Source organism: Corythoichthys intestinalis, chromosome 21 (genome assembly GCF_030265065.1).
Source record: "Corythoichthys intestinalis isolate RoL2023-P3 chromosome 21, ASM3026506v1, whole genome shotgun sequence".
In the NCBI taxonomy this organism is placed as follows: domain Eukaryota; kingdom Metazoa; phylum Chordata; class Actinopteri; order Syngnathiformes; family Syngnathidae; genus Corythoichthys; species Corythoichthys intestinalis.
This window is the reverse complement of record NC_080415.1, coordinates 19,966,091-19,990,717: the sequence shown is the minus strand read 5'-3', so window position 1 is coordinate 19,990,717 and position 24,627 is coordinate 19,966,091. Positions and strand designations below refer to the sequence as shown.

General features: G+C 39.0%; 1 protein-coding gene across 1 annotated transcript; it reads left to right on the top strand.

Moving 5' to 3' along the window:
- Positions 1-3,873: 3,873 nt before the first annotated feature.
- ghitm (growth hormone inducible transmembrane protein) lies at positions 3,874-16,190 on the top strand. The gene is made up of 9 exons (XM_057825305.1): positions 3,874-4,002; positions 4,213-4,361; positions 9,325-9,427; positions 9,511-9,622; positions 11,064-11,205; positions 11,285-11,393; positions 15,179-15,367; positions 15,443-15,614; positions 15,718-16,190. The coding sequence occupies exons 2-9, from the start codon at positions 4,233-4,235 to the stop codon at positions 15,800-15,802; spliced, it is 1,041 nt and encodes a 346-aa protein (XP_057681288.1). The 5' UTR covers positions 3,874-4,002; positions 4,213-4,232; the 3' UTR covers positions 15,803-16,190.
- Positions 16,191-24,627: the final 8,437 nt, after the last annotated feature.

Genomic DNA, 24,627 nt, shown 5'->3' with positions numbered 1-24,627 from the left:
GCGGCTCTTTAGCGCTTCAATAATGTTTGAAAATGATGCGCGAGGGAAATATGTTTTTAGTTTTATTGTGGTTTTTGTTGGACAAACACTCTTCTAATTCATTAATATCAGGGGTGAAAGTGGCTTGAATTTCTTGCCGGAACTCCCCGACGTGAAGGTTGCCACAGAGCCAGAAATTTTATTTATTCATTTCTCTCTCTTTTTTTTTTTTTTTTTTTTTGGCAAACCTCTTAAACTACTGAAATGCAAAGAAAACTGTTTTAGCAGTTATTTGTTTAAGACATACAAAAACTGATTTTCATTCAAAATTGTATTTTTTCAATGATTTGCAAAATAAAAGTTAACAAAAAGAGCAATAACCCCAACCTCCATCATCTAAATTTTATTTTCCCTACTTTCCTCACATACTCAATGCCAAATCTCAATTTTAACTACTTAAGAACATAGGATGTATATTAAAATTGAAGTTAATGTAAACATTTACATTTTTTAAAATAATAAAGATCTAGGTAACATACATTCAGAAAAATAAGTACAAATGACTTATATTATGCACAGTGAAATGGAATATATTTTGAAGATCGCGCAAACATTGACTTTTTTAAATCATAAGGAAAAGAATAAGTAGCCTAGCATAAATGAATAAATAAAGGTCCAAAGTGGACATTGGAAGCTAAGATGCTGTGAACCTCCCCTTTAGAGCAGATAAAACAAAATATGATAAATAAGCCTCCTCAACTCTTTCGTTGCTCTTAAAGATTTGATCCATTTTATGTTGCATTGCCCTTTTTTTCGTCGCATCAATTCAACAACCTTTTTTTTTTTTTTTTTTTTTTTGCTGTTCCAGAAAACAGGCACATTTGAACCAATCAGAGCTATCTCTGCTGATCACAAGTCAGTATGTCAGCCAATTGATTGGATAAATTAGTCCAGGCGTTTTGCTTTGCTGCGTGCATTCCCACGTTGACGTGACTCATCATCGTCAGACTCCGATAAGTGCAGCAGCTGGGGAAACCTCCATGCCGTCCGTGGAATTAAAATAAATAATGAATATTGGTGGAAACGGATTACGCTATACAAGCACTTTATTATGCTTGTTGTTAACACTTGTGTATGTAAATCTGATGTTGGTAGATTGTTTTCTTCTTGGAGATGAAATGCATGTGTGGCAGTTTAGCTTTTTCTTTTTTTTTACATAGCGTTTTGACAGTTGCTGCCGTATTTTCGTAATCAAAGCACCGTGTACTGGAACAGCATTCCGGCCCTGAATCGTATACCGGAACTGCGTTCTGGCCCTGAATCTTATACCGGAACTGTGTTCCTGACCATTCTGGCCCATTTTCACCTCTGATTAATATTGTAATGAAGTGAAACTTGAGACGGCCTCGTACAACATAGGAGTCACATGGTGCACCATTCTCTGGGATGCACTGCAGGGAAAATACTGTATTTTCCGCACTATAAGGCGCATCAGAATATAAGGCGCACCTTCAATGAATGGCCTATTTTAAAACATATATATAGGGCACACTGCATTATAAACCGCAGTAGTAGTAGTAGTAGTAATGGTTGGCGTTGGGTTATGTATCCACAAGATGAAGCCAGTCTAAATGGAATGATATGCCATGATTAACCAATATTGATCCATATATGAGGCACATTGGATGATAAGGAGCACTGTCGGCTTTTGAGAAAATTGAAGGCTTTCAGGTGCGCCTTATAGTGCCGAAAATACGGTAATCATGAAGAATGTAGCCAACTTAGTCATTTTGATAGTAGGCTAATAAAGCTAAGATAGATACATATAGCATGTGTTGCCTTCATTATAAGGCTTATATAAGGCTTTCAATTTTTTGCAGTTCCAGACATATTTGTTTTTTTTGCTCCAACATGGCTCTTTCAACATTTTGGGTTGCCGACCCCTCCCATAGCTTAATGAAGTACCTGAGGATGAACCACATGAAGACAAATTACTACCGGTATGGGCGAAAATACCACTGGAGCTGCGACAGGATGGCTAATGGCATAACAATTTACCTGTGCCTCAGGTGACCCCGGGTCCGATCCTCTCACTGCCTTTTTAACATAAATGCCACAGTTGCATAGTGTTTCTAAATGCAAGCGCGATGAAAAATCAAACCCTGCAACCCATCAAAAATTGCTACTTTGCGGTTCTGCGCATGCGCGTAACGTTAAAAATGGCCACGAATGCAGCGATTCCAAAGTAAACACTACAAACTTTCTTTAAAGTAAGGAATATTTACTTAAGTTTGATCATGGAAAGACATGTAGAAAAGTTTTCCTTGGACACGAGATCCAACCATGTTAGCGGCACACAACAACTGCACCCCGCTCTCTCACTGTTAACGACTTAGCTGTGTCGTTAAGTATTGATTTACGCCATTTTCGTTGATTGATCATTTTTTATGATAGGGCTGTCAAAATTATCGCGTTAACAGACGGTAATTATTTTTTTAAATCAATCACGTTAAAATATTTCACGCAATTAACGCACATGCCCCGCTCAAACAGATTAAAATGACAGCACAGTGTCATGTCCACTTGTTAATTGTGTTTTTTTGGGTGTTTTGTCGCCCTCTGCTGGCGCGTGGGTGCGACTGATTTAATGGGTTTCAGCACCATGAGCATTGTGTAATTATTGACATCAACAATGGCGAGCTACTAGTTTATTTTTTGATTGAAAATTTACAAATTTTATTCAAACGAAAACACTGAAAGGGGTTTTTAATATAACATTTCTATAACTTGTACTAACATTTATCTTTTAAGAACTACAAGTCTTTCTATCCATGGATCGCTTTAACGGAATGTTAATGTCATCTTGTTGATTTATTGTTATAATAAACAAATACAGTACTTATGTACAGTATGTTGAATGTATATATCTGTCTTGTGACTTATCTTTCCATTCCAACAATAATTTACAGAAAAATACGGCATATTTTATAGATGGTTTGAACTGCGATTAATTACGATTAATTAATTTTTAAGCTGTGATTAACTCGAATAAAATTTTTAATCGTTTGACAGCTCTAATTTATGATGTATCTAGTTTAGTTAGCACCTTTGGATAACATTGAGAGTCCAGCTGAATGTAAAAGAGGGCTTTTTCAGCGCCACAAAAGCTTTGGGAGCAAAATCCTAAAAATAAAATTTTGACAGACCACCTGTCCAACTGCAAGCAGTGTCTTAAACCATCCGACCACAGATGAATTGCACACAGATAGTTTGGTGCTCCAAAATGGCCTAAAATCAGTAAGACCAGATAGCATTTTTTTTTTAACTGATAAGAATTTTTTTGCCTAAAGCCTCTGGTTAACCCTTTATTGCCAAATGTATCACATTTGACACACCTAAAATTTCATGATTTTGTGATAATGTTGAATGATAATGATTGATGAATTTTATGATTCAGAATTCAGAATTCTGACATTTCTTTTTGGAAAGAAAAAAATGATGGATGCAAGTCAACACATGCATCTGCAGGTTCCATGAGAAAAATTTAGCAAGGGTTATAGATATTAGAGCGCTTATTACACATATTCATTTTGACTTTCATTTTTACAAATTTTGGAGAAAAAAAAAAAAAAGGTTTCATTAGGACCTTATTTTCAAATTTTGGGATTCTCTGATAATTGCTTCATGTTGCAGGTATTTAAGGGTTAAACATTTCCACATCATTTTTACATGGTAAACTGTATAATTTTGTTTTGATTGATGTCTATTATTTTGTAATGATGATGTAACCAGTATCAAATACACCTGTATGCATCTCAATTTTTTGTCAATTGTTTTTTGAAGTAGATGTTTGTAAATATGTGAGTTTGGATGGGATAAAAATGCGCCAACGTAGTCGTCGCGCCGTGATGACGTAGAGGAGAATCTTCAGGAAGCTTGCAAAACAGTTGCGTCAGAAGCTCGCGCACCAGTGTACTACGGCCAGTTCTCGTCTGGAACCCTCAACAACTACGCACTGTACTCGTAAGTGACCTTCACTTGTCGTCTCTACAATGTAAAGAGCTGAAATTGATTATTTATATTTATATAATGGCCTGACGATATATTTGTCATTCGAAACGTCAGCCAAGTTCTGTTAGCAGTTTAGCTCGTCTTGTATTTTTGGTTATTTCTTTGCTCTCAGTTATGTTACGTCAACATTGACCTGGAAATTGTTGTCCTTCTCCTTGCTAGGCTGAGACAAAAACACAACCATGCTCGTGGCAAGGCTAACATGCCTGAGGAGCCTCCCCTCGCTCGCTGCCGGGCTCCGTCCCGGTCTGGCGAGCGGCTCCTCCGCCCTCAAGATGAAGCCATGCCAGGTCATGTTCACGCCGCAGCAGGTACAGGCGCAGGGTTTATGCAGATCATTAAAAAGAATTGGTCATAAAATCGCGTTAGTCATAAAAAGGATTTTGTCAAAGACAGGCCATAGGAAGCATTTATGTTCGAGGCATTGAAAATTAGTTGAACTTGATTTTTTTGTGTGTTTTTTTTTATTTTTATTTTTTACATAAATTATTAGTTGTCTGATATTATCTGTTATTGGCTGATAAAAGCTTTTTAAAATAATATTGTGTAGACTTCATAATGATATTGATGGGACACAATCGCCAGACACTGCGCCACGCCTTGAAGTAGGGGGCCGTCCCACACTCCGCTTCGGTCGGTTCGAAGTCGGCCGCAGTTATTTTCAAACACATTCAGCGATCCATTGCCGGATTTAGGTTGAAAAAGTACGAAAGCTGTACCGGATTTGTTTGAGGATTCAAGGTAATTATATTTTTCATACCATGCATGCATTTTGAAACGTTGTTAAAAACCGCTACGGCATTGGCGTCTATTTACGTAAAATAAATGCAAACCGCCCACTTATTTTTGCTTTTAACCAAGAATCGAAACCGTTTTACGTCCATATCTATAAAGAATTCAGGGTTTTCGCATTTATTCACAAGAATTTTCAACGTCAAAAGCCCTTGGTGGTGATAAGGCGCGCCACAGTGGCTTAAAGACTAGCAGCACATTCGACATTTTTACGTAAAATAAATGCTAATTGCCTGTTTTTTTTTTTGTTTTTTTTTAGATTTTAACCAAGAATCGAGAGTGTTTTTACATCCACATCTAGAAAGAATTCAGGGATTTATGCATTTATTCAAAAGAATTTTCAACGTAAAAAGTTCTTTGTGGTAATAAGGCGGCGCCGCAGTGGCTTAAAGACTAGCAGCACATTTGACATACTTGCTTAAAATAAATGCCACTATAAAGAATTCAGGGATTTAAGCATTTATTCACAAGAATTTTTAACGTAAAAAGATCTTTAATCTGTGTTTCCACTTGGTTGGCTTTGACGGAGATAGGCCCCCTATTAATTGGCCCCATGTCCCGTCAATATATTATGAAGTCTATGCATCAACATTAAAGATACAAGATAGTATCGGTTACCGATAATTATCGGCCGATACGACCGCTACTGGCGCGGGTGCTAATTTGGCGGCCGGACGAACTGAAAGGCACTGGCAGTTTGTTTTTGTTTTTTTTACCGAAATGACCAGATAGCTAAACACCTGGATAAAAAAATAATGCGGTTTATACGACCACAATTATTCGTGAAAAACATGCCGATCACATCAGTGTCACCACGGACATTTGGACAATTGATGTCAAGTAAGCATGCTGGTTAGATGATAATTGTAACATGCACCAAACCACACAAAGAAGTCAGCCAGTCAGTAATGCATTCAGTACGCTGTAAATTTATGACGTCTTAATAAGATCATTCTTCTTAAATCTAGTCAAATAATTTTCCCCATCTTGTTTTGAGTGTTAAAGACTAGTTCATAGATGAATGCACCAGATTATTCCACTTGCAGTGCCCTCCATAATTATTGGGACCCCTGGTTAAGATGTGTTTTTTAGCTTCTAATTTTTTTTTTTTCTTATTCAAATAATATGGGACCTTAATGGGGAAAAAAAAAGAGAGAAATCCAACCTTCAATACAAATGCATTTATTCAGTGGGGAACAAAATCCCACATAAAGAAATAATTATTTGACATCAAAAGACATGTGCCGGTTACCGGTTTGACGGTTTACCGTGGTGTGAAAACGTCGCGGTTTCAAAACCACAAAAATTTTCCGTCATACCTTAGTACGGTATTCACTATTTTTCATGTGCCAAAATGCAGCCGAAGTGGCTTGGTGCGGCACCGCTCACCCCTTCCCGTTTGTTGCCGTGAGTGTCACTAAACAGCCAGCAAACCCAAAAACAAATCCTCCAAACACAAGGCTTACTTTTCTTCAATTTATTGAGCTCTCAAATCGTGGTGAAATATACAAATAAATACATTTAAAACGTTGTACAATTGTATTTTTCCACGTGTGATTAGGTTCAACAGGATAGCAGTAGCACCATTAAAAAGTTCGCCAAAAACAAAACACACATTTTCCTTTCAAATTCAATATACAAACTAACTAAAACTTACAAAGACGAATGTTAGCCTAGGCTAAACTGGGAGAGCAGCTTCTTTTATGTCTCACAGCCGCTGAGTGAGAGAAAAGCTTGAATGAATGGGGGAAAGAAAAAGAATAGCATCAAAGATCGCTAATTGAGAGAGGAGGTCTCACTCCTCACTTTTTTTTTTTTTTTTTTTAGATGAAAGCTTTCCTCAACAATATTTACATTTTAACTAATTTATAAAACTAACTTATACATTTTTAACTAACTTAGTAACTTATGAATTCTTTGTTCTTTTTAACACAAAGGCATGGCATCATGTAGACGAGAGTTGACACAGTGGCGGAAAATGGCGAAACTTCACTTGAGCTTCCCCCCTCAAAAAAAAGGCATACAGTATATATTTTTAATTTTATTTAGAAGTGTTTTTACTATTTATAGCAATTATTTTGTTCTTACTCTAATATTGAGCAACTTGAGCTGTGGCTGTGGGTATAGTCTAGGTTCTATTTATTTTAATTTTATATAATATTTGTTATTTTGTGTTAATTTATGTATTTTCACATTATGTTCATGTTCCAATTTGCAATTTTTTAAAACCCATACATCTCAAAATTTTGGAGCTATAATTGCAATACCGTGATACCGTGAAACCGCGGTATTTTTGCTCACGGTTATCGTACCGTGAAAATCTCATACCGGCACATGCCTGGACATCAAATAATGTGTGTCACAATTATTAGCACCCCTGGTGTTGATACTTTGTTCAACCCCCTTTTGCCAACAAAACAAGGTCTGGGGACTGAGATGGCCATGGGAGGAGCTTGATTTTGTGTCTGGTGAACCATTTCTGTGTAGATTTGGCCATATGTTTAGGGTCAGTGTCTTGCTGAAAGGCCCAGTGACGACCCATCTTCAGCTTTCGGGCAGAGGGCAACAGATTTTGATTTAAAATGTCCTGGTATTTCAAAGCATTCATGATGCCATGCACCCTAACAAGGTTCCCAGGGCCTTTGGAAGCGAAACAGCCCCACAGCATCGCTGACCAACCCCCATACTTCACAGTGGGTATGAGGTGCACGGTCCCAGGCAACTGGGACCGTGTGCTTTGGTCAGATGAGACCAAGATTGAGCTTTTTGGAACCAAACACTCTAAGTGGGTCTGGCATGCCACGAAAGATGCGCATGCTGAAAAGCACCTCATAACCACTGTGAAGTATGGGGGTGGGTCATTGATGCTGTGGGGCTGTTTCGCTTCCAAAGACCCTGGGAACCTTGTTAGGGTGCATGGCAGCATGAATGCTTTGAAATACCAGGACATTTTAAATCAAAATCTTTTGCCCTCTGCCCAAAAGCTGAAGATGAGTCGTCACTGGGCCTTTCAGCATGACAATGACCCTAAACATATGGTCAAATCTACACACAAATGGTTCACCAGACACAAAATCAAGCTCCTCCCATGGCCATCTCAGTCCCCAGACCTTGTTTTGTTGGCAAAAGGGGGTTGTACAAAGTATTAACACCAGGGGTGCTAATAATTGTGACACACATTATTTGATGTAAAATAATTATTTCTTTATGTGGGATTTTTTTCCCCACTGAATAAATGCACTTGTATTGAAGGTTAGATATTATTTGAATAAGAAAAAAAACATTAGAAGCTAAAAAACACATCTTAAACAGGGGTGCCAATAATTATGGAGGGCACTGTACTTGAACTAAATATTGCCATTCATTCTTATTGAGCCCAAACATCTAAAAAAAAAAAAAAAGTCATTTTTCACCTAAATCAAGAAAAAAATGCTTTCAAATAATGTTTTGAATCGTACATATTCTTGAATAAAGAACATTTCTGACAAGTTTTTTGTAGGATTATGTATAATAATTTATTGCTTAAAATAAGGCTGTTAAGCCTATTTTCAGCTGGCTATTTTTCTTCCAAGTAATCTGAGTGAAATATGCTTGAAATACTGGCAGATAATTTCACTTATTTCCAATAGATTTACACTGAAAACAAGGGAATTTAACTAGTTTTAAGGAGTTGTGTTTTTGCAGTGTAGTAATGTTATACGTTAGGGATGGCTTACTTTTAAAGGCATTTTTGTGCAACTTAGGTATTTACTCTGTAAGTAATTGTTGCTAAAAGTTTACCATTACTCAATGTCAGACAATCTTTCTTTATTTAGATGTTGGAATTTACCACTTGTTCACATTTGATGTTGTAAAAAGAGCAATAATATTTTTGCACAGTAATATTTTCTCTTGTGTATACTTTAAAAAAATTTTATAAATTTTTTAAACAGAATTATCAGCTTGATATTATCGGTTATCGGTTTGAACGAGGAGGAAATTATCGGTTATCTGTATCAGGTGAAAAATGCATTGTCGTGCATCACTAATCAACATTGAATTACAAACAGATGATATACCTCATTCACTGTTCTGATGCTGTGTGCCTTTGTTGTTGGTTACATTATCATTATTAAAGCATTCAGTGGTGCATCACAATACAATTAGCTTGTCCACAATCGCATATATCAGTATCTGTTTGATATCTGTATCGGATTTTTGGAGCTGGAAAATATGGGGATATCAGTTTAAAATTAATTATCGCATTGCTCTTCTTACAGTTTGTGAAACTATCAGCAGTTGTATATGGGCATTGAATTCGTTTTAAGTGGCATTTGAAAAGCATTAAATGACATTTGATGATACCTGTAGAAACCCAGTAAAGGCCTTCAGGTTGCCACTGAAATGCAGATAAACGGACTAGAATCTTGACACATCAAGTGAATGCAGTCAAGTCCTTGTTTTAGATTTCTGCTTTACACAGCGATGCCTTGTCTTTACCAGGGTTTTTCCTCGAAGGCCCGATTTGGACTCCGCCGAGTGAGAACAACAAGAGACCAACTCAAGGAGGCGGCTTTTGAGTCGACCACGGGCACAGCTATAAAATGTAAGTATTACTTCCAGTCACACAAGGTTGAACGTGAATCCAAAAATGAGAAATAAAGGCATACTAATGTTGTGTTGCTTCAGTTGACAGCATGGGAAGAATGATTCTGGCTGGAGGTGCCGCTGTAGGACTTGGAGCTTTATGCTACTATGGTTTGGGAATGTCCAATGAGATCGGTGCCATTGAAAAAGCAGTGTGAGTAAAAGGCAGGGCTTATGACTTATAATTGTTGAATGTAGCGCTATTCTTTCTGCAATTTTGTTATATTTGTAAATATGATAATTAGGGCTGTCCCAAACGACTAATTTTCTCCCGATTAGTCAGCCGACTATTTTTACGATTAGTCGACTAATCTTATAATTTTTTTGATTTTTTTTTTTTTTTTTTTTACTAATTTAGCAATGAAATTTTTTTTTATGCTTGTCAATTCACAACAACATTTTGGAACACTTAACTTCTTGATTAAAGTACAAATAAACAAATAACAATTATAAATCACAACTAAACAATGAGTTAAAATGCTGATAGAATTAACTTGTGCAAAAGAATGGAATGTAAACAGATTCAGAACACTGACTTCACCTTTCCAAAATGATTCAAAACAATTCTTAAAAAAATACCTAGCATTAATATTATAGTTTACTGTAGTACTATATATAATAGTATTATAATTATTCATTGCCAATCAGAATTTTCATAAAGGGTGTCATTTTAAAGGTATTCTTAGTGTAGAATCTGAAGTATGTGAGATTAACGCCAGAAATCGTTATTTACGTATATGACGAACATTACATGCTTTTATTTTGAAATGTTCACCGGAAGTAAGTTCGCTAAACCGCTAATTTAAGCTTTACACTCCGCAAAAAAGCACTTTTTGTCATTGCATGTGTTGTCAGGAATAGATTTTTTTTCCTTTTGCAAATGCTGTTAACCAGCGATTTTTCATGTTTGAAGTGTCACCTTTTAACTGCAAGTTTTGGAGAAGGCTGCCTGTTTTATAGCCGGCTAAAGTAGGTCGTCTTTTTTCCCCATTCACCTCAAAGTAGCAATGCTAACATATATAGTGTTTAAAATAGATGTGTTTTCCTATTTTGTATGTCTGAACTTTAATTCTACAGCGTGTTGATGAGAGAAAACCATCAGCACGCATGCACAAATGTACGCACGCACATACGCGCGCGCGCAGCGATAAAACACAACCATGAAAATGACCGCCCTCATTTTTATTTACCACGCGATAAATGGACTTATTGCATATCGCGACAGGCTTAGCAACTTCAATAAAACATCATTAGTTAGTTAGACGGACTTACAATGTCCTGTCGTTATCATTCACGGCCGACGTGCAGCCAAGCTTGGCATTGAAGAGACAGGACACAACAGTGTACCCTTCTTTGTTTCTTTAAAAATAAGTCAATGTTTTGGACTCTAGTGCGCTTTTTTGGCTTTGTGCCGCTTTCCCCGCTTGCATACCAAGCGTGCGACATTCTGAACTTTCCACGCATATATTTTTTTAACCCTTCATTAGCCGTCGACGGGATGTTGTGCTCGTCGACGGATTTACGTCATCGAGGACGTCGACCATGTCGACTAGTCGGGACAGCTCTAATGATAATTTTGCTTACCTTTTGTGCAGGATCTGGCCGCAGTACGTGAAGGACAGGATCCACTCCACCTACATGTACTTTGCGGGCAGCGTCGGAATGACTGCTCTGTCGGCAGTCGCAGTGGCTCGAAACCCGGCACTCATGGGACTCATGATGAGAGGCTCGTGGATGGTAAGGGTCACTCCTTAAAAAAATCATGTCAAAGTCAGTGGAGAAATTCTTTTTTTTTTCACCCCCTCCCCCTCTCCAGGCTATTGGCGCCACGTTTGCGGCTATGATCGGTGCCGGCATTCTGGTCCGGTCCATCTCGTATGAACACAGCCCGGTACCGAAGCATCTGGCTTGGATGCTGCATGCAGGTACGTGTGGTTTGACACTAGAGGGCAGTAGTGTATACTATAATGCATTCCTCAACCTCATAAAACAAAGTAGCACCTGAAAACTCTCTCTTGATGTATCACTATAATGAAAGTAAAGTAAAGTAAAGTAGAGTAGGTACAATATTAATAAAATAAAAATTGACCAAGCTGATACTCCAAAAGTTGTCATATTTATAGGTGAAAAGACATTCTGAGAAAACCAACACTCAACAAAATTAAACAAAATATTTATAAACATTTTACATGAAAAACATTTGTAATTTAAAATACCTTTTGAAATATAAGAAAAAATCATTTAACACGAATGGAGAAATAAAATACACAAAATAGGTGTTAAAACAAGTCATTCTTTAATTACATGCATATGGCAGATAACACTCAGGTGACTTGGACGTTCCGCTCTGAGACCCCCAATTTGGCCAAATTTCAAAACTGTCTTATATCCATGTGTGATACATCATTAAAAAGCTTAAGATCTCAATTTTCTGGGGAAAGAAAAATTTTAAACAGGAGGGCGTTTTGTTTTTTGTTTTTTTTGAAAAATTTAAAATTATCCCCTAAACACTAATTCGAGGTGAGAGCATGAGAGTATAATTAAAGACACCACAATTTTAACGAGATATTATCGCGTACTTACTAGAGGCGTGCGAAATTTCCGATTCTTAGATTATTCGCGATTCGGCCGTGGATGATTCGAGAACGATTCACAAACATCCAAATTCCGATTATTGAATTATATCAGGTAAAGCGGAACTAAAACACAGTCAGCGCGGTCTTCGGGACTCAATGAGGAATGGACCTAGTAAATATTTTAATTCATGCCGCTGGATAAAAAAAAAACAATACCTGACTGCGGCCGACAGCCGCTACAAACAACGTTCAGTTGCTAGTTGCTACAAACATACGGCTGCGGTAGATATCACATATATGTAGAACTAGATGTGAAGTGACAGACGACGGCGGCATTAGAACATGTATTGAGAACTAGATGCGAAATGACAGACTTGCCGGCATTAGTAAACAGCCACCATCTTAAAGCAGTAGACTTCCCTAGAAGGCTCTGTTGAAGCGAATCTAATTAACTTTTTATCTGAAATACTCCTAAATTGGCAAAATCTTGACTTGAATCTATCTTTACATGATGAAACAGTTTTAAAACTGGGACATGTAGAAAGTAGACAGAAGGGAAATTATGGAATAACGGGAGCAATTTTAACAACTTTAACGGTTGATTCACAACATTTAATTAATTGAATTTAGTTTAAAGATGCTGATACAGAATGGGGACTTGAGTATTTTATTTACTGTTATTAACTGTTAACTTGATACTGAAATAGTAGTTTGGTTTAGCCTGAGAGGATTTTTGAACAATTTTGGAACTAACGTACAAAACATTAAAAGAGGGGGGTGGGGGTTGCATCAATAATTGATTTGTAATGGAATCGGAGCCTCTGAATCGTAATCGAATCTAGGCCTGTCGCGATAACAAATTTTAGTGTGCGATAATTATTCTCATAAATTATTGTGATATGCGATATTATTGCGCCCCCCCCCCCCCCATTTTTTTTAACCAATTTACAATAACACAGAATACAGTATAGATTAATAGATCAAGTACACCCATTTAAACGCGATAAATATTTACTCTTAAATTCCAAAATACTTTTTAGGAAATCACAACTAAAAACAATAGACCATGCCTTTTAAGTAAAAAACAACAATATTGATACCGCACATAAACACAGAATAAATAAAATGTTTTTTTTTTTTTTCTTTTTTTTTAATTGCACTTAATAACTTAAGCTTTTAGGCAAATAAAAACTTTTCCCGTCATAGCTTCTGCAATGGTGTTCCATAAGACAGTTAAGTCATGGTTCGGTACGATTTTTAACACGGGGGGGGGACACGATTTTTGATCCGATTCAATACATTTAATGCTCTGTAAAAAAAAAAAAAAAAATTTTTTTTTTTTTTTTACTGTTTGTAAAGTGAGGCAGGGCACACTTGATTGCTACAGCTCTCTTAGCAGCTAGGTTTACTACATGAGCAAGACATCCTATTTGTGGTCCGAATCCACCTGTGTCACGTACTGAATTAACAATATTTGAAACATTATCTATTATCTATAGTCACTGGTATGGATTTATTTGGCCTTCATAACTTCCATTCAGTCATGACAGTTTAGAATTCATCATTGTAGTATATGGACTACGTGTCCCATAATCACTCTGGGCTCACGTAGCCAATGGCATGGGACGCAGCACATCTAGTTTGCCATTTCATGATATCTAGTGTGTGTGCGCGCATTAAAAAAGTTAGCAAGCGCCGCTGAAGTCACGTCTGCTCATTACTATACAACACCAGCATATGACAATCGACTTTCATAAACAGGACGAGTTTGAAGCACAGCGCTCTTAATTTCATTCAGCTGTTCGTTGTCAAAGCGAGGTTGTTCGTAGCAGCCAAGTCGGCAGCCAAGTCGGTAACAATGTTTTGGCGGACTTCGTTGTAAATATCCGGCGTTGTGCCAAAAAATAGCCGCCCCGCGTGAAATGTCACTCCTGACGGGAGCGCCCACACGTCAACAACACCGGCGCGCCATAGATGGTCCACAGTCACTCCGGAGCACTGACGCGGCCGGTATACGTTGAACAATAGGATATAATGGGAACGATGGGCTCCGGCGCTAGTTTTTGCTGGACCTGGAATGAAGATGCATTTTGCGCAGTTGGTAACGAGGAATCTGAACTTTTAACAACACGTCTGCCACACGCACGTGCATGCGAGGCGATAAATCGCAGCGGAAAAATTACCGCCTTCATTTTTATTTATGGCGCGATAAATGGAATTATTGCATATTGCGACAGGCTTAATTAAATCATTAGGTGCCCAAACATTCCTACCTCTAGTACTTACCTTGTTTCGATCCAAAAACTCTCACCGAGTGTCAAGACACAGCTGTGAATGGCCACAGCCGGACGTTTTGGGGATTTTATGGGTGAAACACGGTAATATAACAAGGGTCGCAATGCAGAAATCGCAGACATCAAGGAGTGGTCGAGATTTTCTTTTTCAAATATTTACTTTTTTAAATGTTTTATTTTTTTATTGGTTTGGATGGATTATTTGTCATCTAAAATATCGGGGAAATGCGACGGTAACAAAAATAAATACAATTAGGCGATAGTTATAAGGTAGATATCCCTGACCTATTTACACACTTTTTTCATTGCGACGTAATTTGTTTAAAAGCTTAACAAAATATGGGAGTGAATGATTTTATAGTCGTTTTTTTTTTTTTTTTTTTTTTTTTGACTAAATATTAGTCTTCAATTAATGATTATAAGCTAAAAATGATACATTTCGTATAATAAATCATTTTTATGGCTGGGTTGAAACAAAAGCGGTTGCGCAGTGTCTGTAAACGGGGGTCTCCAGGGTAAAATGGACAAATTAAAAATCGTTTGGGGGCTTAATGGGCCATGAAACCGCTATCGCAGCATATAGACATATTGTTCTATCAAACAACAGTTCATTTTAAAGAGGGGTGTAAGAATAGAAACGGCTTTTTCAGCCTTGTCTGTGTTTTCGGCCATATGCATTTATCTTATGCAAACTTAAATGCAACTGAACTGCTCAATTGCATGCTATTAGAGCGTATGGTACTCGTACCAAACTTAAGGAATCACTGCCCTAAAGGCATGTTTTTCTTGTAAAAATCTCATGGCTTCATTGGTGTAAGTTTTTTTTTTTTATATATCTAGGTGTGATGGGTGCTGTCATTGCCCCCCTCACTCTCCTGGGAGGACCCCTAATGATGAGGGCCGCCTGGTACACTGCGGGTATCGTAGGTGGACTGTCCACGGTGGCTATGTGCGCTCCCAGCGAGAAATTCCTCAACATGGGCGGACCGCTGGCCGTCGGCTTCGGAGTGGTCTTCGCCTCCTCTATTGGTAAGCACACACAAACGTGTAGGGGGGGAAACGTGATTGTGGAACTCTGAAGATGACGTTCTAACCCGTCCACAGGATCCATGTTCCTGCCGCCCACCTCGGCTTTCGGGGCCGGACTGTACTCTGTGGCCATCTATGGCGGGCTGGTGCTCTTCAGCATGTTCTTGCTCTACGATACGCAGAAAGTCATCAAGAGGGCAGAGACGCATCCGCTTTACGGCGTGCAAAAATACGACCCCATCAACGCGTGAGTCACAATCTTTAAAAATGGCGTATTTTAGTTTTTACAATGCTGTTTATTCCAGATTATCATTTATCACCACAGTCATACCTAGTGATGTTTTTTGTAGGTGTATGGGGATTTATATGGACACGCTGAACATCTTCACAAGGCTGGTGATGATCCTTGCAAATGGCGGGGGAAGAAGGAAGTGAACGACTCGGCTCCAAGGGCTTTTTGTTGTTACCATCTGCAGAGATAAATGTATTTCTTTAGCAGTAAATAAAGTGTCAATACTCAATGGAGTTCATATAGGACTTAAAGAACAATGCTGTACATAAGACAAGATTTGGGGAATTTTGAAAGCAAAACAAAAGGAGGGATTATCATTTATGCATGGGTAAAGTGAAAACGGCTCTTAAAGGCAGGGAGGTCTCACTCTGATGGAAGAAGTTTCTTTGTTTCATGCCAGTCAGTTATGACTTACAATTTCCTATTTATTTTTCATGCTTAAATGACACTGTGCAGTGGTAAGATAAGTTTGTTTCTAAGGGAACAGTGTTATTTTAATAAAGTAAAAACTCAATAAATGACATTAATGTTGCTTGGCCTCATTTTTTTTTTGACAATTTACATTTTCAACATTAAAACTGTTGCCGGAGCAAATTCTGTTATCCCAAAAATAATACTTGCACATCTTTTATGTCACAGCGTTGTAAACAGAATTTATGGTGCCATAAAACTAGAAGTCAATGACATTAAACTCGCTTTGAAGTAACATTTCTTAATGTAGACAATGGAAGGAGCACAACTGATTTGAAGAGCCATACTGACATCTAGTGGTGTAATGTTCCAATGAATTACAAAATGGGAATTTTTTTTTTTTTTAATGGTAAATGGTATTGCATTTGGTAGTTTTGCAGTATACACTGATGGCCAAAAGTATTAGCACCCCTGCAATTCTGTCAGATAATGCTCAATTTCTCCCAGAAAATGATTGCAATTACAAATGCTTTGGTAGTAACATCATTTTTTTTTGTGTTTGCAATGAAAAAACACAAAAGAGAACGGAAAACAAAATAAATCATTATCATTTGACAAAAAATTCCAAAAATGGGCCGGACAAAAGTATTGGCACCCATTGAAAAATAATGTGATGCTTCTCTAATTTGTGTAATTAACAGCACCTGTTACTTACCTATGGCACATAACAGTTGGTGGCAATAACTTGCAGCCAGTTAAAATGGATTAAAGTTGACTCAAACGCTGTCATGTGTCCTTGTGTGTACCACATTGAGCATGGAGAAAAGAAGACCAAAGAAATGTCTGAGGACTTGAGAAGCAAAATTGTGAGGAAGCATGGGCAATCTCAAGGCCACAAGTCCATCTCCAAAGACCTGAATGTTCTTGTGTCTAGCGTGCGCAGTGTCATCGATAAGTGCCCATGCCCATGGCACTGTGGCTAACCTCCCTAGATGTGGATGGAGAAAAAACATTGACACGAGATTTCAACGACAGATTGTGCGGATGGTGGATAAAGAACCTCAACTAACAGACTGCAGTTCAAGGGTACAACAGTGTCAACCCGTACTATCAGTCAGCATCTGAATGAAAAGAGACTATATGGTAGGATACCCAGGAAGACCCCACTTCTGACCCAGAGACATTAAAAAGCCAGGCTGGAGTTTGCCAAAACTTACCTGAGTAAGCCAAAAACGTTTCGGAAGAATGTTCTCTGGTCAGATGATACAAAAGTAGAGCTTTTTGGGCAAAAGCATCAACATAGATTTTACGGGGGGGACGAGGCCTTCAAAGTAAAGAACACTGTCCCCACTGTCAAACATGGTGGAGGTTCCCTGATGTTTTGGGGTTGCTTTGCTACCTCTGGCACTGGACTGCTTGACCGTGTGCATGGCATTCTGTAGATTACCAACAAATTTTGCAGCATAATGTGAGGCCCAGTGTGAGAAAGCTGGGTCCCCCTCAGAGGTCATGGGTCTTTCAGCAGGAATGACCCAAAAGATACTTCAAAAAGCACTAGAAAATGGTTTGAGAGAAAGCACTGGAGACTTCTAAAGTGGCCAGCAATGATTCCAGACCTGAATCCCAGAGAACACCCATGGATAGATCTGAAAAGCAGTTTGGAGAAGGCACCCTTCAAATCTCAGAGACCTGGAGCAGTTGGCCAAAGAAGAATGGTCTAAAATTCTAGCAGAGCATTGTAAGAATCTCATTGATAGATACCGGAAGCGTTTGGTCGCAGTTATTTTGTCTAAAGGTTTTGCTACCAAGTATTAGGCTGAGGATGCCAATACTTTTGGTTCGGCCCATTTTTGGAGTTTTGTGTAAAATGATCATGATTAATTTTTTTTCCCATTCTCTTTTGTGTTTTTTCATTGCAAGAAAAATAAACGAAGATATTACTAGCAAAGCATTTGTAATTGCAAATATTTTCTGGGAGAAATTGAGCATTATCTGACAGAACTGCAGGGGTGCCAATACTTTTGGCCAGCAGTGTAATTTTTTAAAGCAAATTCTTTTTAAGTATTTCAAAATCTTTTTGTGTTTAATGTATTTCAATCCTGTTTGTTTTTTTTTTTTTTAGGGCTGTCAAAATTATCGCGTTAACGGGCGGTTATTAATTTTTAAAATTAATCATGTTACAATATTTGACGCATTTAACGCACATGCCCAGCTCAAACAGATTAAAATGACAGCACAGTGTCATGTCCACTTGTTACTTGTGTTTTTTGGTGTTTTGTCTCCCTCTTCTAGCGTTTGGGTGCGACTGATTTTATGGGTTTCAGCACCATGAGCATTGTGTAATTATTAACATCAACAATGGCGAGCTACTAGTTTTTTTGGGGGTGGGGGGGGGGGGGATTTTACAAACTTTATTAAAACGAAAACATTAAGAGGTGTTTTAATATAAAATTTCCATAACTTGTACTAACATTTATCTTTTAAGAACTACAAGTCTTTCTATCCATGGATCGCTTTAACAGAATGTTAATAATGTTATTGCCATCTTGTTGATTTATTGTTATAATAAACAAATACAGTACTTACTGTATGTACAGTATGTTGAATGTATATGTCCGTCTTGTGTCTTATCTTTCCATTCCAACAATAATTTACAGAAAAATATGGCACATTTTATAGATGGTTTGAATTGCGATTAATTACGATTAATTAATTTTTAAACCGTGATTAATTTGATTAAAAATTTTAATCGTTTGACAGCCCTAGTTTTTTTTCATTTCGTTTTTTTCAAAATTTGGGGATTTATAAAGTGAATTCCAATGTATTGATTGCCTGATTAACATAAAGCACTGTGTGAGGGCACTACAATTGGTCTTTTGCACCGCACACACAAATACGCAGAGTGCCGCGTGTAGTGTAGCAGCAGATGACAAAAGCTTAAGGCATGCACTAATCCTCTTGTCCGCCATCTGGTTGCTCCTCTCAAATTAAAGCCTCCCAACCAAACCAAGGGCACTCACAACAGATGCTGACAACTGGAGCTAAGCACACAGGTGCCTGCACGTGGAACACATGTTTGACAACAGTGTTCATGTCACACATGTAACTAAGTACGACTCATCACTTATGACTAGGGGGAGATACACAATATTAAAAACATGATGACAGCAATATAGCAGCAGTAACATTTGTGTTTGGTATTTAAAGTATACGATGTATAAAGCTATTCCTAGAACAATGTTATACATTGTCTTCCCATGCTGCATGGTAACAAATTTTGATTGGTTGACGTCATCGGGCGTCAAATGCTATTTTTATTCGGCGCTCGCGAACTGTCAACTTGCCTGACAGTAATTTTAACACGTTAAATTGTGTTGTGTGGAGTCTCATTGCACAATCAACGTCATTACGGTTAAATCTAACTTCACATACAGTGGGGCTAATGAGTATTTAGTCAACCACCAATTGTGCAAGTTCTCCTACTTGAAAAGATTAGAGATCTGTAATTGTCAACATGGGTAAACCTCAACCATGAGAGACAGAATGTGGAAAAAAAAACAGAAAATCACATTGTTTGATTTTTTTAAAAGAATATTTCCAAATTAGAGTGGAAAATAAGTATTTAGTCACCTACAAACAAGCAAGATTTCTGGCTGTCAAAGAGGTCTAACTTCTTCTAACGAGACGCCACTCGTTACCTGTATTAATGCACCTGTTTTAACTCATTATCAGTATAAAAGACACCTGACCACAACCTCAGTCAGCCACACTCTAAACTCCACTATGGCCAAGACCAAAGAGCTGTAGAAGGACACCAGAGACAAAATTCTGGACCTGCACCAGGCTGGGAAGACTGAATCTGCAATAGGTAAAACGCTTGGTGTAAAGAAATCAACTGTGGGAGCAATTATTAGAAAATGGAAGAAATACAGGACCACTGATAATCTCCCTCGATCTGGGGCTCCATGCAAGATCCCACACCATGGCGTCAAAATGATAACAAGAACGGTGAGCAAAAATCCCAGAACCACACAGGGGGACCTAGTGAATGACATACAGAGAGCTGGGACCACAGTAACAAAGGCTACTATCAGTAACACAATGCGCCGCCAGAGACTCAAATCCTGCACTGCCAGACGTGTCCCCCTGCTGAAGCCAGTACACGTCCAGGCCCGTCTGCGGTTCGCTAGAGAGCATTTGGATGATCCAGAAGAGGACTGGGAGAATGTGTTATGGTCAGATGAAACCAAAATAGAACTTTTTGGTAGAAACACAGGTTCTCGTGTTTGGAGGAGAAAGAATACTGAATTGCATCTGAAGAACACCATACCCACTGTGAAGCATGGGGGTGGAAACATCATGCTTTGGGGCTTTTTTCTGCAAAGGGACCAGGACGACTGACCTGTGTAAAGGAAAGAATGAATGGGGCCATGTATCGAGAGATTTTCAGTGAAAACCTCCTTCCATCAGCAAGGGCATTGAAGATGAGACATGGCTGGGTCTTTCAGCATGACAATGATCCCAAACACATAGCCAGGGCAACAAAGGAGTGGCTTCGTAAGAAGTATTTCAAGGTCCTGGAGTTGCCTAGCCAGTCTCCAGATCTCAACCCCATAGAAAATCTGTGGAGGGAGTTGAAAGTCCGTGTTGCCCAACGACAGCCCCAAAACATCACTGCTCTAGAGGAGATCTACATGGAGGAATGGGCCAAAATACCAGCAACAGTGTGTGAAAAGCCTGTGAAGTTACAGAAAACGTTTGGCCTCCGTTATTGCCAACAAAGGGTACATAACAAAGTATTGAGATGAACTTTTGGTCTTGACCAAATACTTATTTTCCACCATGATTTGCAAATAAATTCTTTAAAAATCAAACAATGTGATTTTCAGTTTTTTTCCCCACATTCTGTCTCTCATGGTTGAGGTTTACCCATGTTGACAATTACAGGCCTCTCTAATATTTTCAAGAGGGAGAATTTGCACAATTAGTGGTTGACTAAATAATTATTTGCCCCACTGTACTGGCAATTATATTTGGTGGTTATTTTAGATTTTTTTTCATCTCCATGTGATTCATGGCTAGAAAAGGATTAGTTATCAACTTTCTCTATGTTGACGCACTTTGCACTAAGAAGGCTTTTCAAATAGAAAACAATAATAAAAATAGCTTTGCCGTAAAGTTTCGCGTCTTAAGCAATCCATGGTCTTAAGGCAGCAGGAGGATAAAGACGCCAGAGCGGAAAGTGACTGTCGGGTGCCAGCTAAAGTGCATCGGCGTGATTCTGGGGCTGCAAAGAGAGCAACGTAAGGCTTATAGGCCACTGGGTCCAACGGCGACTAATGACTCATGGCTTTGTTAAGACCCTGGATGACTGTTTTCCCACAGTAGGAAAATCTCATTGTTTTCCGCCAAAGGAAGGTACTTCAAAATGATTGCAAGCCAGTGTAAGGATACATACAAAACGTCCACGCTGCCCATGTCGCATGTTTTAATTGGTGAATGGTGAACATAGCCCCAGTTTTTAGAGTGTGTGCAGATTTTTGCAACCACATTTGCTCAATTTATATAAACCAGGGGCGCCCATGACTACAATCACGATCGACCAGTCGATCGCAACGCTAGTGTGGTTAGCTTGCAGCATCAAAAAAAAAAAAAAGAAAAAAAGAAAAACTTTTTTTTCATGTGCATCCCTTAAAGGCCTGCAACATGAAGCAATTCTCAGAGAATCAATCCCAACATTAAAAAAACAAGGTCTTAATGGAACCTTTTTTTCAAATTTGTAAGAAAAATCGAAATGAATATGCATGGGTAATAAGCGCTCTAATATCTACAGTAATTTTTGGACTATTAAGCTGCTACTTTATTCCCTCATTTTGAATCCTGTGATGAAAAGTCCAGTGCGGCTTATTTGTTGATTTATTTGGGTGAATGCTTTATTTGACAGTGGCGTCATAAGACTGTCCTAAGACCGTCATAATTATGACATGACACAATCATGAACATTACTGAATGCTTATGATGGATATCATTAAGTGTCATCCGGCAAATTATGGCACTAACGTCATTCATGTCCAGCTGTGATCTTTTACATACGTACAAAAGTGAGATAATTTTCTGGATGACATTAAATAACATCTGTTATAATCATTCATTAATGCTAATGACAGTCTCCTGTCATGATTATGATTCTCTTATGACAGTCTTATGGCGCCACTGTCAAATAAAGTATTACCAAATACCATAACTAGCAATTGATGAAACAACCGGAACAGTAACTGAAGAAATAATTAGCAGAAAACATAAATTTTGATTGTTATTTACATCTGTAACACTGCAATGCATGCTTGGAGGCTTGTTGGACAACAACAGTGTTGACAGCAGGTGGCAGCAGAGGTTGACAGTCTCCTTCAAGGGAGCAGTGATGGCCAAATGAAGTTTTGCAGCTAATTGGTTCAAAGTTTCATGGTTGTTCATTTGATCTTCTGACAGTCTTATGATGTCGCTGTCAAATAAAGTGTTACCGGTTAACATCTGTTGGTGTAAATATCCCATACTACAGTGAGGACAGTTGCGGCTAATAATCCAGTGCGGCTTATCTATGAACAAATGTCGTTTTCATGTCAAATGTGGTGGGGGACGGTTCACAGTCAGGTGCACCTTATAGTCCGAAAATTACGGTATAACCCTTGCTAAATTCAGATTTTTTTTTTTTCTTGTGGAACCTGCAAATGCATATGTTGACTTGCATCTATCAATTTTAAAAAATGGATTTTTTTTTTTTTTGTTAAATTTAAAAATTCTGAATTAGTCCCAAAATCAGAAAATTTTAAGTGTATCAAATGTGATCCATTTGGCAATACAGGGTTAATCTTAAAAGGCTCTGGATGTTGTTGGGCTGTCGTGGCTGACACGCCTCTACAACATCACGTGGACATCGGGGACAGTGCCTCTGGATTGGAAGACCGGGGTGGGGGTCCCCTTTTTTTAAGAAGGGGGGCCGGAAGTTGTGTTCCAAATATAGAGGGATCACACTCCTCAGCCTCCCTGGTAAAGTCTATTCAAGGGTGCTGGAGTGGAGGGTCCATCGGGAAGTCGAATCTCGGATTCAGGAGGAGCAGTGTGGTTTTCATCCCAATTGTGGAACAGTGGACCAGCTCTACACCCTCGACAGGGTCCTCGAGGGTGCATGGGAGTTCGCCCAACCAGTCTACATGTGTTTTGTAGATTTGGAGAAGGCGTTCGACCGTGTGCCTCGGGGAGTCCTGTGGGGGGGTGCTCCGGGAGTACGGGGTACCGAGCCCCTTGGTAAGGGCTGTTCAGTCCTTGTATGACCGGTGTCAGAGTTTGGTCCGCATTGCCGACAGTAAGTCGAATTCGTTCCCAGTGAGGGTTGGACTCCGCCAAGGCTGCCCTTTTGTCTCCGATTCTATTCATAACTTCTATGGAGAGAATTTCTAGGCGCAGTCAAAGCGTTGAGGGGGTCCGGTTTGGTGGCCTCAGCATTACATCTCTGCTTTTTGCAGATGATGTGTGTCTGTTGGCTTCATCAAGCTGTGACCTTCAACTCTCACTGGAGCGGTTCGCAGCAGAGTGTGAAGTGGTTGGGATGAAGATCAGCACCTTCAAATCTGAAACCATGGTCCTCAGTCGGAAAACGGTGGCGTGACCTCTCCGGGGATGAGATCCTCCCCCAAGTGGAGGAGTTCAAGTATCTTGGGGTCTTGTTCACGAGTGAGGGTAGGAGGGAGCGGGAGATCGACAGGCTGATCGGTGCAGCATCTGCAGTGATGCGAACTCTGCACCGGTCCGTAGTTGGGAAGAAGGAGCTGAGCCGAAAGGCGAAGCCCTTCATTTACCAGTTGATCTATGTTCCTACCCTCACCTATGGTCACGACCTGTTGGTTGTGACCAAAAGGATAAGTTTCGGATACAAGGGGCCAAAATGAGTATCCTCTGCAGGGTGTCCGGGCTCTTCCCTAGAGATAGGGCGAAAATCTCGGTCATCCGGGAAGGACTCATTTGCCACGTTTACATGGAGCCAAATATTCCAATTACAATCGGAATATTTGTTCAAACCGAATAAATGTGTTCCATATAAACACCTCATTCGGAATGAACAGGCCCAAACCGAATGGAATTTCATTCCGATTCACAGGGGTGGAATATTCCTTTTCCCAAACCGATTAGAAGTAAAATTATATCATGTAAACAGGGAAGCGGAATGGTGTCTGGTTGCGTTCTTTCTGCGCATGCTCCGTACTGACGTGGTGACGTCACTCGGTGACGTAAGTAACGTCACTTGCAACATGGCTTCCAAGCACACGCACAGCGCACCCACACAACTTTTTAAATGAACGGCGTGTCATTCTGAAGTTTTGTTTCCACTCGAAAAGTTAAAACAGCAGCTGATCTGACGATCCATCTCCATGTTTTGCAACGTGACGCTTTGTTTTGATTAATCTGCGCATGTCAGACGGCAGTTGTCAAACGTCCTTTCGGAATAAAGGCAGACACATGTAAACGCTGGATTGGAATAGATGAAGTGACATGTAAACAG

Coding starts and splice junctions, on each gene's coding strand:
- ghitm (XM_057825305.1), top strand. CDS start 4,233: ATGCTCGTGGCAAGGCTAACATGCCTGAGGAGCCTCCCCTCGCTCGCT. Junction 11,206..11,284: donor TGATGAGAGGCTCGTGGATG/GTAAGGGTCACT, acceptor CCCCCTCTCCAG/GCTATTGGCGCCACGTTTGC. Junction 15,368..15,442: donor GGTCTTCGCCTCCTCTATTG/GTAAGCACACAC, acceptor ACCCGTCCACAG/GATCCATGTTCCTGCCGCCC.